Source organism: Polyodon spathula, chromosome 14 (assembly GCF_017654505.1).
Source record: "Polyodon spathula isolate WHYD16114869_AA chromosome 14, ASM1765450v1, whole genome shotgun sequence".
Lineage (NCBI taxonomy): Eukaryota > Metazoa > Chordata > Actinopteri > Acipenseriformes > Polyodontidae > Polyodon > Polyodon spathula.
The window spans coordinates 9,454,824-9,469,011 of record NC_054547.1 but is presented as its reverse complement, the minus strand read 5'-3'; the positions used below and the strand labels follow the sequence as shown (position 1 = coordinate 9,469,011).

General features: G+C 35.2%; 1 protein-coding gene across 2 annotated transcripts in view; it reads right to left on the bottom strand.

Annotated features, from left to right (window-relative positions):
- Positions 1-14,188, bottom strand: part of LOC121327207 (guanine nucleotide exchange factor VAV3-like) — a 72,713-nt gene that overhangs the window by 25,215 nt on the left and 33,310 nt on the right. For both annotated transcript variants that reach the window (XM_041271087.1, XM_041271088.1), the window contains exons 3-10: positions 6,039-6,097; positions 5,566-5,631; positions 3,932-4,040; positions 3,263-3,355; positions 3,092-3,160; positions 1,740-1,843; positions 929-1,028; positions 240-335 (exon numbers count right to left, since the gene is read on the bottom strand). In XM_041271087.1, coding sequence (XP_041127021.1) covers positions 240-335; positions 929-1,028; positions 1,740-1,843; positions 3,092-3,160; positions 3,263-3,355; positions 3,932-4,040; positions 5,566-5,631; positions 6,039-6,097 — 696 coding nt within the window. The remainder of the gene's footprint in view (positions 1-239; positions 336-928; positions 1,029-1,739; positions 1,844-3,091; positions 3,161-3,262; positions 3,356-3,931; positions 4,041-5,565; positions 5,632-6,038; positions 6,098-14,188) is intronic.

The window sequence follows — 14,188 nt, the reverse complement described above, 5'->3', positions numbered from 1 at the left end:
AGGCATAATATTAATGTGTTTTTCTTTTAAAAAATACTCTTATTTAAAAATAGTATTTTATATAAAAAGGTAAAAGCAGCAGTTAGTGGAATTTACTGAAAGGAATGGTACCAGAAAAAAATTGATTATATTTATGAATAAAACTGAGCCTTCATTTGAAATCAGGCTCAAAGAATACCAGTGATACTTTATTTGTTGTTGCTTGTGAGTATGGAGTTTGTAGACTATGCACTGCTTACCTGAAGAAGTAGGTGGTACTTAAGAACTCTCTGCATTGGGACAACCAGAAGGTCTCGCAAAGTAAACTTCCCATTATTTGCCCTCTTTGAGCATTCCTAGGAGAAAATCAGTGTATTACTACTAGCACACAAAATCATAACCATATCCAATACTGTATACCCTTCATTCTTTCACTGTCTTTAAACGCCGCTTTGATAATGTAATGTAATGTAATGTAACACAAGTGTTATTTCCTAATTGCTTATGCCTCAAAAGTATAGAAAATGGCTATTAATCCCCACAAACTTTGCTTTTGTGACCAGGACAGTGATATTTCAAAATATCACTATTTCCAATGGGAAAACAGTGTGTGTCAAATGTGTGTCTTTTCGTTCACATAAAGTCAGAAAAAAACAACATATGAATCCAAATTAACATGTATTTATACTAAAGTAATACAAAAATGACTACAAAAGATTTAGAAGTGAATAGTTTTTTGAGATTTATGATTATACTGTAAATACAGCATAATCGTAAATCTCTTTTAAAGATGTAAACAGCACCTTGGCTCTTATAACAATGTTCAACTCAACCACGTTTTGTCCACATGATGGTGATTGGAGATCACAATTTAAGACTCACAAGACTTCTCGCTAACTACCAACTTCTGCTAATTTTTGTTGAAGTCAGTTTGGTTTCAGTATATTACCTCAAGTTTTAACCGAACATCTTCTTTCTCTTTGCAGATGTCGTCCAAGCCGACTATGGCTGTTTCTACATGACTGCAATACTTCCCATAGATGAGCAATCTAACGGTATAGAGCACAATGAAGATAGGAATATATTCTGCAGTAAAAACATTTACGCAATATCCTCAGAATGGGGCAATATACACTAGACCGTTCAAAATGTGAAATCACAGTGTTTTCTACGCAACAGACAACATTATTATTTCAGAGTTAGTATACTACATTGATTAATGCAAACATACTACTTGACATGAGGCTAAGAGTTCATTATTAGCTCTCATTAATTTCAGTTACTCCTAAAAGTATCCCTGATGGTGCATATATCCTAAGCAACATAACTTCAGCTCACTGTTGATAACCAAATGTTATGCATGCATATAGTTCCACTGGCCGCTTTAGCTACTGATCATTATATTCTGTTGAGTGTTATGATAAGCAATTGATTATCGAAAATGCAGAGAACTACAAAGATAACAAATAATAATAATAATAATAATAATAATAATAATAATAATAATAATAATAATAATAATAATAATAATAATTATTGCCATCAACTAATGTATTCAACACAGGTGTAGTCATATATGATACAACTTTACTAGGCCTGGATATCAAATGAGAACACAGCTAAATAAGTAAACTGACCGATTGTTTTGTGATACTATGATTATAGGATTTATTCTATAATTTCTTATAAGGGATTGGTATATGTATTTCTCTATTTAAGTACATTTAAATAGTAATAACAAGCAATATAATATTCAATACCTTTCTTTGTAGTTAATAAAGATCTGGTATAGGTTCTGGGAATTCTTGTTTGAGATGGAGTCATGGATCTCTTGATTTAGGCTTTTGTGGACTTTCACAAGTTCCTGAAACAAAATGAGCTGTGATTAAAAAAAAAAATGTTTTGCAATGTATGCACATTCAATTCTCTGACATCAAATTAAGACTTTTTGAAAATTATTTGTATGCTTGTTAAATAAGTGATTTGATATAGTGAATTGATGCAAAAAATAATAATACGAAAAGGATAAGGCAGTCCAAGCCTACAGAGGCAAAGTAAAGATAAGTCAAGCTATTACAAAACCCTACTTACAGCACCTTTGACAGGAAACAAAAGAAACAACGCTATCAAAATGACTGAGTGACTTGGAGCGCATTTCATTCTATGGTAATTATGTAGCAAATTATCTATTAGTCTCACTGCCTGTTATAAACCAATTTTCTATAAATTGAGACCAAAAGTATTGCTTCTGTTATGCCGCCTTGATTTTCTTACAACATTTTTATTTTTTTCCTGAGGTGTATAATTCACCCGCTGTGCTCATTTTATCTGACATTGTGCTCAGTGTATGACAAGCCTCTGAGACATTAATCCAACGACAAACCATCTGAGATATAGGATTCTTTTTATAAATATGAACCCTGAGATGGTAACACAGCTTATTCTATGACTATTGAGAGTGACTTTTGTCCTTGGCTACCGTCAAAGCCTTCTCGGAGCTCACACTATCAACAAAATACTAGATTTGCAGCCAGTTACATGCTAGAGAAACAACTTTACATTTACTGTATAGCCTTGAAAAAATAAAACTGAACAAAAAATAAATAAAACTGAAAAACAAACTGTGCACAATTATTCAATTTAGTTTATATACAGTGTATGTATAGTTTACAAGCGTAAACTGTAAATAGTGAGACATCTGTAAACTGTCTTACAGTATCCCTCCAAGGCACAGATAGTTTCTAACCGAATTTTAAGAAAGGGCTGGACCAACAAAGAGACTACAAAATCTGTGTATAAGTTTATAGTGCTTTTATAAATTGTGCTAAACCATATACTATCTTAAAATATTAGTTAAAATATTTTTTTTTTTTCCATGTTGTATGTATTGTTTTGCTTGCTATTTGGAATTGTGCTCCTAATAAAAACAAACATGTGGTGTTGACATTACCCTTGCATTGGCAAATTACAGTCTGTCGTGAGTAAATTCCTAAATGTTAAGTACATTTCATGTTGATTTATGCCTTGTAAGTGAGTGGCTTATACAAAACTTTCAGGAAACAGGGATTTATCAGTCTGAAGAATTTCACTGCAAACAGCTGAGAATACTTACCGGAATGTTAACAAATACTTTTTCAATCTCTGTGGCGGATACAAATTTTCTCAGCGGAGTCAGAAAATACTGCAGAAACAAAAATCCGAAATATTAATTTTGTTTTTGAAACTGTACTTGAGAGACATATAATGAAAAAGGAAACACCTAAAGGCTTCAACCTGTACGTACTCTCTCTATCGACTCCAGCGTCTCAGTATATTTCTCTTCTGTCTGTTTGATTTCTTGAAGACAGCAGCTGCGAATGTCAGTTTCAGCCTGTTTCTGTATTAGAAAAGAAGACTGTTCATTCTGCACGTACACATTTCAAGCCTGTGAAGTTGTTTTGTCTCCAGAAAAAGCACTGAGACTCAGTAAAACTCACCAGCGTAGAATCTGAATTATTTATTAAGTTTAGTGTGTGTGTGTGTGTGTGTGTGTGTGTGTATATGCAATATTTTCTTAGCTTCAAATTAAAAAAAATAATAATTGTGTCACTTTCCTTTTTTACATTTGGAATCATTCTTGCAAATACCAAGAAATTGTTTTTCTGTATTATTTCCTTATTATAGAGTGTTTATTATTTATTATTATTATTATTATTATTATTATTATTATTTATTATTATTATTATTATTATTACCAGCCACAGACAAACATATGTGGCTTTAGTTTGGCACCATCTAGTGGCCAGATATTGTCATAGCGTATAACTGGAATAGTTGGTTGCTGGCCAACAAATATACGGTACATGCTCATGTAACAGCAAACAACAGCACTCCTAAAGGGCACTCATGGGAACTGCAGGGGACCAGTTTATGTACTATAAAAGACAATGCTGAAAAGAAGAAAACATCATACAGGCGGGGGTGCAGCTTCAGCCTTCATCAGATCTTCATACACCTCCCCTCCTTCATCTTCTCCATAAACACAGTCATACAGATCTTCCTCATCTTCTACTCCATTTTCACTAGAGGAGAGAAAAAAACAGTGTCTGAATCCATAGGTATACCACTGGGAGGCAGGGGAAGACTGGGGTACTGTTGCTCAGTATTTCAAAACTAGCACTCGCCACACAAGCAGCTAAATCATATGGTCACATTCACTTTAGATTATTAGTTGTAATTGCAATGACAGTTTAACAGTATATAGCTCTTTCCAATAGCTGAACTGTAATGATGCTGTTTCATTAAAGGGGATGTGCATTTGCATTTTGTTCACAATCCCATACATAGGCCAAACACCTTAGATCATTAAAGGGACATATTAATTCCTGACAATTCTGCATAGTTTCGTATTGCTTTGTACATACAGTTCAATGTTCTTCATCATGCCCTTCCAGTTACTGAAAGAGTTGGGCCCAGACAGCACAATTTCTATTCCCCAGCCAAGACAAATCCCCTCAACAAGTAATTTTAGAGTAATGTGCTGCCCTGTCTATTAGCACAGTCCAAATCTATCACACTTCATTATGGCAGGCTCCTGTCAGCTCCACAGTGCAGCCTCTGGCAGTGCTTCTTTGTCAATATTAGGAAAAAACTGCTACAGCAATCCAAAGCCTTTTCCATTTATCAACAAGAGGGGAAACAAACAATACTTTTAATTGTGTAATTGCACATGTACTTGGCTATACAGTACTGTACGAACCCACCACAATCAGACAGAAATGGGTATGGTGAGCAAAGGGAAATGACACAATGTAACAGACTGTACTTGTTTCAGTGGCTACCATCTTTTCCCTGGTGTATCATAAAGAGCTACAGGGCACATAACAGGTACAGGAAATGCTCAATGTCTTTTCTGACTTTGTCTGTTGGCACTAATGAAAGAACCCTGGTGCACGGCCAAGAAGCCTGAACTTCCAGAGACAGGCTGAAAGTAGCTACAGGCCTGCCTTGTCAGCAGTGTCTACCCAGGGCAACAGATTGTTGTCACTGAAGAGATTTACAATAGTTGAATATGTTCTACATCCCCCCTGAAAGGCAGCAGCTAATCAAATCCAAAAGAATGGGGGGGGGGGGGGGGGGGGGGGGGGGGGGGGGGGGGGTAATGCCCTCCACCTTTGGGAAGCTTTTCATTATGATTAGCATTTATGTCTGATATTTTATGGCAATTGAGTGTATGGTTATTCCTAAACCATTTGATTCCAAATGGGGTGGCAATTATAGTGAAAATCTCAGTGTAATAATGTTTTTGCAAACAAATAAACGCAAAGCTATTCAATTATAGCTCTGTGGGCCTGTATATTCTATCCAGATATCTATCAGAAACAGTGAGTATCAAGAGGCAACAGATCTCCCAAAGTGAACCCACTGGGGTCCCTCCTGAATATGGGGATTTCTAAAGGGTTTATTAGTTTTCTTTAGAATCTGGTTATGGTTGAGGGGTACTGCAGTCTCCTTAAAGTTACCAAAATATAACCAAAGCATGTTTTTAATCTGGTTTTTAATCTTTTACTTTAGGGATAACATTACAATTTCAATTTTCATACATACTCGATTAACTCATCAAGACCTTTGTAGATATCCTCGTCACCCACACTTTCTTCTGTTGGAAACGGCCTGCAGGGAGAAAAAAACAACGGTTTCAACTCGACCTCGAGAAGACCTCTTTTAAACCTCTGTGCCCCTGAACACATATAATCTGATGCACAAAAATGAATGAGGCATTGATGTTATCTTATTGTTGATGCTTGATTTGTGTGTGAGAAAAATGGTCGGAATTAAAAGTTGGTATGGGTAGGCAACATTATATATGAAAATATTAATAATTTAAAGATAAGTAATAAATACATAAATCAATTATTAAATAAATAATACAGCATGATATGTATTAAGGACATGCTATTCACATTAAACCATAAATGTATGAAAAACATAAAACATGTTACATTTTTACGCAAATACCATTGTATTTAGCTTTATGTATATAATAATATGCATTGTTCTTACAATTCGTTGACACATACCTTATTCCTGTATGTTGTGCTATAACTGTGTGAGAAAGTCGTGATAGGGTCTCAATAACCTAAAGAAAAGAGAAAACACCACTGAACAGCTGTGCGAAATGTCATAATGTGCATTTCTACTGATTACTGCAGAAAATAACAAGATATCACAAGTTTTGGGGATATCCATATTACTGGGGATGTGTTTTAACAGGTTTTCAAAGTAAGGTTGATGGCAGAAAATTCTATTTGATTTTTAAGGGTTGTAAAATGCAGTCGATATAAATACTGTAAAATGCTACTTTATAGTTCTATTTTTTGACTATGGAATATTATTCAGGTGATTACACATGTGTTAATAACATATTAGTTACAAATGGCTTTCTGTTGAAAAAAGGTTGTACAGGCAGACAGGAAACATCATACAATTTGATCTTAGAAAATGAGATACATATTACCTGCAATAATATATCTCCAACAGTTTTATGGCAACACTTAAAAACAAACACACACCTTTACTTTAAAACAAGAGAAAATAACAATAGACGTGAAGGAATAAGACAACCCCACTGTATTAATTTTCTCCATGGAATTCTGATTAAATTTACTAAACACAGGGGACGAGCATTATGGATTCTGTTGTACAGGGAAACTCATTTTTCTTACTATAGGTGCATTTTTTCTCTTTTTCCACTAGGTGGCAAACTCCGCTCTAAAATTAAATTGTCACAAACACGAGTATGGCACCATTAGATGTCACTTCTCATATTGACTGGAAAACTTGATAAGCTGTAAGCTAACAACCTAGCCTCAGAACTTACCATCCCCATTAAAAACCCTTGCAATGGTGTATACAATTGTATTATTATTATTATTATTATTATTATTATTAGTAGTAGTAGTAGTAGTAGTAGTAGTATTATTAGTATTATTATTATTATTATTATTATTATTAAGCTAGCAGAATACTGATGACAGAACTTTGGGATGTTGTCAAATCGATATTTTGACATTCTTTTCCAGATTTTTTTAATGTACAAAATCAATTTAACTGACAAGTTTTACTATCCTGAAATGACTGAATTGCATTTTTAATTAGTCAAACTTTAACTACAGCATACACTATCAGTTCATGCATAATCCAAAAAAGAAAAAATAAACTTGTTTTTGCTATTTTGTTTTTTAATATTTAGGTGAAAGTGATCGTCATCATGTATAATACATCTTTTTCTCACAGGAGACATATGTTTCACCAGCTTAGTAACACATGGTCCATAAAAAAAAACCTCCAATTAAAATAAAACAAAAGTCTAGGATGGCAGCTGTTTTCCACAGGAAGTAGTTGCATAAATTTTGAATTCACAGCTTTCACTAATTTATTTTTACTGTATGTGCCTAGGATAACCTTTTTCTTTACATGACTATAAAATACATATTTAAAACACAGGACTATGACCATTCTATTCTATTATGCTAAATTATCTTTTTAGACTCATACAAGCAGGAGTCACTGTTCAAATTTGTAGAAAAATAGCCATTAGCAATTCCCTTGAAACTAGAACGTGTTGCGATCAGCACTTGTTAGTATTTTATGTCATTTTCTATCACTTTCCGAGAGGGACCCTGCCCTCCAGCGCCAGTATGGTTGCATAGTGTCTTATGAAGTCAAGGTAACTCAAAGCTGGCTGCAAAGTAAATGAAAAAATATTGCTGTAAAGGTTGCAATAAAACCATAGGGCTCCTATTAAAAATGACTGGCTGTCCCGGATCCAAATGTAAGTCTGGATGAAATTAAAAAAATAAAAGCTGTTAAGGCCTGCGAATACTGTGACGTGTTTGTTTATTTATTGAGTACAAATAATAAGGCAGTAAGGCTACATGTACTTTTAGTGTACTAGTGATTTTTGTTTTTCTTTTATGTTAAATATATCACAAATACAACCTGTATACGTTAACCAAATTAATGAATTACCTTTTGTGGTTTAAGTTTTGCCTATTTTTCCAGTTCTGTTCAATTGCCATATAACAGACTGTAGCATCTCACATAACAGAACAATATTAAAGGAATTGTGTGGTTTCATGAACTTTTAACCCTTACCAATCTGGAATACTGTTCAATGACTGCAGAATGTCAAATGTAAGTCTACTCTTCTTGGAATGTTAAACAGTAGTTTGTTGATGGAAGTTCCAGCAAGGTTTGCTTTAACATTTTAGGGTGCAATATAAACTTGAAAAAGGAAATCAATTTGCATACACCTACATTTTCAATCATTTTACTCGATACACATAGAAGACTTACTGGATGTGTGGGTGTTGCATAAATACCATACAGGATACAAAGGGATGGTGTATTTATGGAATGAAGTAAAGCAATAATAATAATAATAATAATAATAATAATAATAATAATAATAATAATAATAATTATGAATGTGTCAGTGTACAAGTTGTGAACAATTAGTAAGTGCCCCTTAAAATTGTGTGTGTCCCTTTATCAAAAAATTGGTGTCACACACAGGGAAATAGTTTTTTACACACAAAAAATCTTGGTTGTAAATTGAATTGAAATGACGAGAGAAGTTTTTAATTAATTTATTATAAATAATAATAATAATTAATAATATATTAATAATAATAATAATAATAATAAATTAGATAAGAACAATTCTCTCTTGTTAGTGGAACTGCACTAAATTAATAACATGTACAAACAGTACAGTGTTAATCCTTAAGTGAGCTCCAGACAGTATGAAAATGTCCATAAAAACACACTAGTAACAGAATTTAGAGTAGTAATGAGAAGTAGAGTAGGTTACTGATTCACAAGATCGATATTGAATGTTTTTGTACAGTATGTCTACCCATCCACCCTGTTAATGCAATACAATACTGCTACAGCAGTGACATGCTTGCTGTTTGGTATAGATTTTTACTTTAACGAAGGGCAGTTTGTTTCAAAAGACCTGTGCTACAAACCTCTGAAAAATAATTTCTATACAACTTAAATGCTGTAGATTTGCTTTCCCGCTCCTTCATAAATTGAATTAGAGAACAGCTTCATTCCCTTGTTTGGGATTCTATGTTTTTGCATATCTTTCTGTTAAAGAACTTCAATGAACCAATTCGACAAAAAAAAAACACGGAACAAGAAATGCTACCTACTTCTGTATTTCATTTATTTTAATCAAAATGTCAGCAAAAAAAGACCCACATGCAACATTCTCTCATGCTCGCAGTATACTGAACTACAGTAATGCTGAACAAAAAAAAAAAAACTGGCGCCAGCATATGACACGGCGTATGTATAGATCTCACTGTTGTATCTAAAAAAAAAGGGGGAAACTGCAAAGGAAACACTCATTGAAGTTGCCTTTATCTTTCTTGTGGTTCAAATTACAGGGGCCCACATTTCTGAAATATAGCCGACTGCACTAATTATCCAAGGCACAGAGGAAGGCATGTTAAAGTAGGCAACACCCACTGTTGCTAAATCCCCAAAGATACACCTCTGATTTCTATTCAGCTCTGTTAGGGTCCACTTTAACCAAAAAAAAAAACCTCCATTCAGGATCTGAATTCTTATTATAAATGTCACTCTATTTTATAATTCTGTAAGGTTTTAATAATATGGTGGGGTAATAATGATTATCATAACGTGTTTCATATTCAGTGCTATTTTAAAAATAAAACTATAGAAAATTAAATATCTAACTCAATGATGCATACTTTTAATGAACATCTCTTAAAAACACCCAAAAAGGGCAGTGAAGTGGGGCCATCGCACACCAAAGTCTGCAAACATTAAAAATGATTCATAATTGTTTAAGAAAAAAAAAAATGTTTTTGTCCACTTCTCCATTCTCTTTACTCACATAATTGTGCAAAGAGGGCGGTTCAGTCAGATAACCGGCCACTCAAGTCATGCAAAAAGATCAACAGCTCAAATAAACAGCACTGTTGAAACCTGCAGCTCCACCCTTAGCCTACCCAGACTCCCAACTCAACAGCTTATGGGCATGTATTTGCTGTGCCAATAGCCACTGTGAAATACAATTCCCCTTCGCAGCTGTTTACTGTTATGCTATTGGTCTATACAAGCCATATGTATAACAATGTCAACAAGCATGTTAGTCTCCCTGACCTATATTTACAGTGCACACATGTAAAAAACTAACGTACAAGCAGATGGACAAATGCCTTCATATCATCATATATCCTCAGATTCTGATACTCTCAAAAGCTTGTGCAAAGGATTATATTTCATCCTAATTGAATAATAATAATTTAATATCTTTATATAGCACCTTTCACAGTGGACCACCATCACTTTACAGAGGTAGACTGTGAACTGTGCATTATATACAGAGCCATTTACAATAAGACATTGATTTAACACCTCATCTAAGGTCGAAGCACAAGGAGGTAAGTGACTTGCTCAGGGTCACACATTCAGTCAGTCAGTGGCAGAGGATTTGAACTGGTGATTTTCTGGTTACAACCTCTGGACTTTAACCATTGGACCACACTGCCTCCTTAAGCACATCTCTAGATATACCTAAAGACTTCTGTGACTATGGATTATGAGATTATGTTAAACAATGTCCTGAACAACTTTCTCTAGATGAATGAAAACATGTACAAGTGACACACAGACAGGTGTTAAAAGTTTTTTTTTTTTCTTTTTTTTGGAGTAAAAGTGGTTTATTTCTGCAAAGATTATTTTGCAGCTGCAGTGTGCGGTTTTGCCCGAGCTCAGGTGATATGAACCGCTGGGTTCATCTCTTATCTGTGTCAGGATACTCTTCCACAGATAAGTATGCCTTATGTTTCAGGGCAATACGCCTCACAAGTATGACTGTAGTGATAAACTAGTGCCTATTTATGTTGTCTTAACAAGCAAACTCACCAAACTATGAATTAAATACACATTCTCTTGAGTGTCAAGGCAAAATGCTTTAGCTGAAACATTTGGAAAGCCTTCACAATATGTTTAAATTGAAACTGTCAAAATGCATTTAACACTGTATGAGCTATGCCTACAGTACACTTTCTGTTCCAAAATAATGCTTGCTATGAATCCTGATTTATGCCTTGTCGCTTTATATTTATATTGTTTTAAATTGAATTACAGTAGCGTTCTGTTTTAAAATGTAATACACATTACATGGAATATAGAACCCACCCCACATCTGGTACACTGTATAATAAATAAACATCACCAGTTAGAAGATGATAATGTTCTGCTGATTAACAACAAATGTCATAATACAGAAAAGTATATAGAAATCAGCAGTGTATTACAGTACAGGATCTTCAAATGTTCCACTTTCTGGTACAAACTGCATTCTGCTTTGGAGTACCATTTTAAACACAAAAAACAGAAATACAGCTGAATCCCATTGTCAACCTTCACATTCAAGCATCAAGATACAACTGTGAAATTCCACAGAAGTCTAAATGTGCCTCTGTTAGAGAGAGAAAGAATCAATGCTGTAAATCTCCCTCCCGATCAGAAAGGGTGCCGTGTAAGGTTGGGAGTACACTTCCTCATGACGGGTCGACTTGATGGAGGGAGGAAACACGAAGTCGGCCATTTTGGTGGAGGTACGTAGCTGTCAGTACACGTATTTGATCATACGTAGCGATCTTCTGCGGGCCAGGCAGTGATTGGTTACACCGGGGCGCCGAGCTGATTGCAGGGAGGAGTCGGATAGTAAAAAGGGGACGCAGCTATGCGCTTTGTTTTGTTTTTGTGTTCGCAGTTGCAGAGGAGGACCAAGGAGACTGGAGCTGCAGCCACTGAGCCAACGATCACCCGAGTCGTTGTTTTACTGCACAGCACAGCACAGAGAATCACCGGACACTCACAGCCACATGCACCACCAGCACAGTTTCGTGTAGGGAGAAAGGGTGGCCATCGTAGGGTTTTGTTTTTGATTTGTTTATTTTTTTGTCTGGGACTGAAACCCACCGTATACCATTGTTGGTATAGGGGTGGCCTGCTTTATTTTTGGAAATTATTTACTTTCTTTTTGTACAAAATTAATAAACACAGACTGTTTTGGGGAGATAAAACGGTAACACTTTATATTAAGGTGCTACTTATTAATGTTTTATAAGTTTTTAGCTTAATAGCTATGTTATAGAGTGCTAATATAGCATTATAGATAACAATGCAATAGCCACAGATGGAATTACAGTTTTATAAAGGGGACATTTTTTAGCCACCTACTGACTTTCGGATTTTTAAACGTAATTCCGTCTACAGCTACTGCATGGTTATAAACCATCTAGAATGCTTTATTAACACTCTATACCATAGTTATTAAGCATCTATTATATATTTATAAAACATTAATAAACAGCACCTTAATACAACGAGTTACCGATAAAACTTTGTCTGGTCCTTGTACTATTGCACCATTTGGCACATCCTGTTCACAGTGCCTCATTAAAGAATGCGTTGGCTGGAGATACCCGAGTGAAATGTTGAATTCATTTACACTGTTCCACTTCCACTTTTCAGCTCTGCCTGTTTTACACAGTAATGGCACTACCAGAGCACATGGGCGTTATCTGAGTTGCAGATAGTTCTTGTATATTTCATTCAACGGGTCCAGTTGACACCAAATTAATTATTCTCTTCTTTCCAGGGAAGAGCACTCCTGTACCAACCCAGTAATTCCAGCCTGCCAAGTCAAACACCAAACACCTAAAGGTCAGTCCATAAGGGCATGAACCAGGTAGAACAGTCCTAATAAATCAGATGAAACCAGGCTTAGACTACTGGTGGAAACTTCAATAACCATTCCACAAAGAAGTGGGCTGATAATGTCAACATGCCTTGTGAAATAACCAGAAGCACTGTATTTACAAAGTAAATATATCAGAAGAAAAAAAGGTGAACAATAACACCATAATCACTTGCCTAATCTAATATCACTGGTTGTATTATCACATTAATATCATTTCAGCAGAGTCTAAAGCTCAGGGTTTAACATTTTTGCCTAATAGGAAATGCTGTGCTTATGCTTTTAATGTTAAGGTTGACTGTGGCTATGGTATCAATTTCCTCTCTTCTTAGAGATACTGACTCTGTCTACAGTGGTTGTCAGGCAGTGAGATCTATATTCTCAGAACAAAAGATATTATTAGCCTCACTGTAGTTCATAAATGTCTTTTTCATTCTGATTGTAGTTTTAACTTAGAGGCAGATTTCAATCAAGTGAAAAGGAGAAGTTTGAAGTCTGTCATGTAGGTTTACAGTGACTTAATACAGGAAAACAAATGGGTTTTTGAGCACCATACATATTAGATTCTTAGCAGTCTGCATGCAGCCTTGTCACACCATAGCTTGTTTGGTGGCGTCAGGCCAGGAAGGAAGTGGACAGACAACAGTGCTGGGATATGAATGAATGCACTGGTGCGCCGGTTTATTGTAAAATAAATAAAAAATTTGAACAAAACAAAATGCTTTACAGAAACAAAACAAGCAGTGGCCAAAACAGACAAACAAAACAAGCAGATACGGAGCAAACATGTATCGTGCTGGTGTGAAGCCAGCACGAGTAGCAATGGCTCTGATTTAAGCTTTTTAGTTTTTCTTTCACTCACATCTCATTCCACCTCTGAACACACTAACCCAGTTCAGCCAAAGCTGCTTGTTTTTATATTGTGGCCTGGGATCAACTGGCTATCGATTACCTAATTTACCCCTCAACCACATTCAGCATGGGTTTTATCATATGTGTGGTCAACAGCCAGTTTATCAATAAGCACTCACTGTTAACCACGCATTCTCACGATCTGGATGGGGCATTCTAACCCAATCCAGGCTGTAAAACAATAACATTGTGTTTTAAATACATAAAACAGTACATTTAAATAATAATACAATAAATACAAAACAACACAAAATATAATATGCACAGGGGCGGGGAGTACCCTGTCACAAGCCGCCGCTAAGTAATTTATCTTTAATTGAACTGTTGTTCAATTTGTTTTATTGTTCTGCGACACAAGCTATCCTGAATTTGACTTCCATCACTGTTCCTGACTTGTTATGACATTAAAATGATGCAAACCAGTTCCAAGCACCTCAGCACCATCTACTCTAGCTGCAGAAAGAGGTTAATTCCTTGGAAATGCAAGGAATGGAAGAGGTTGTTATT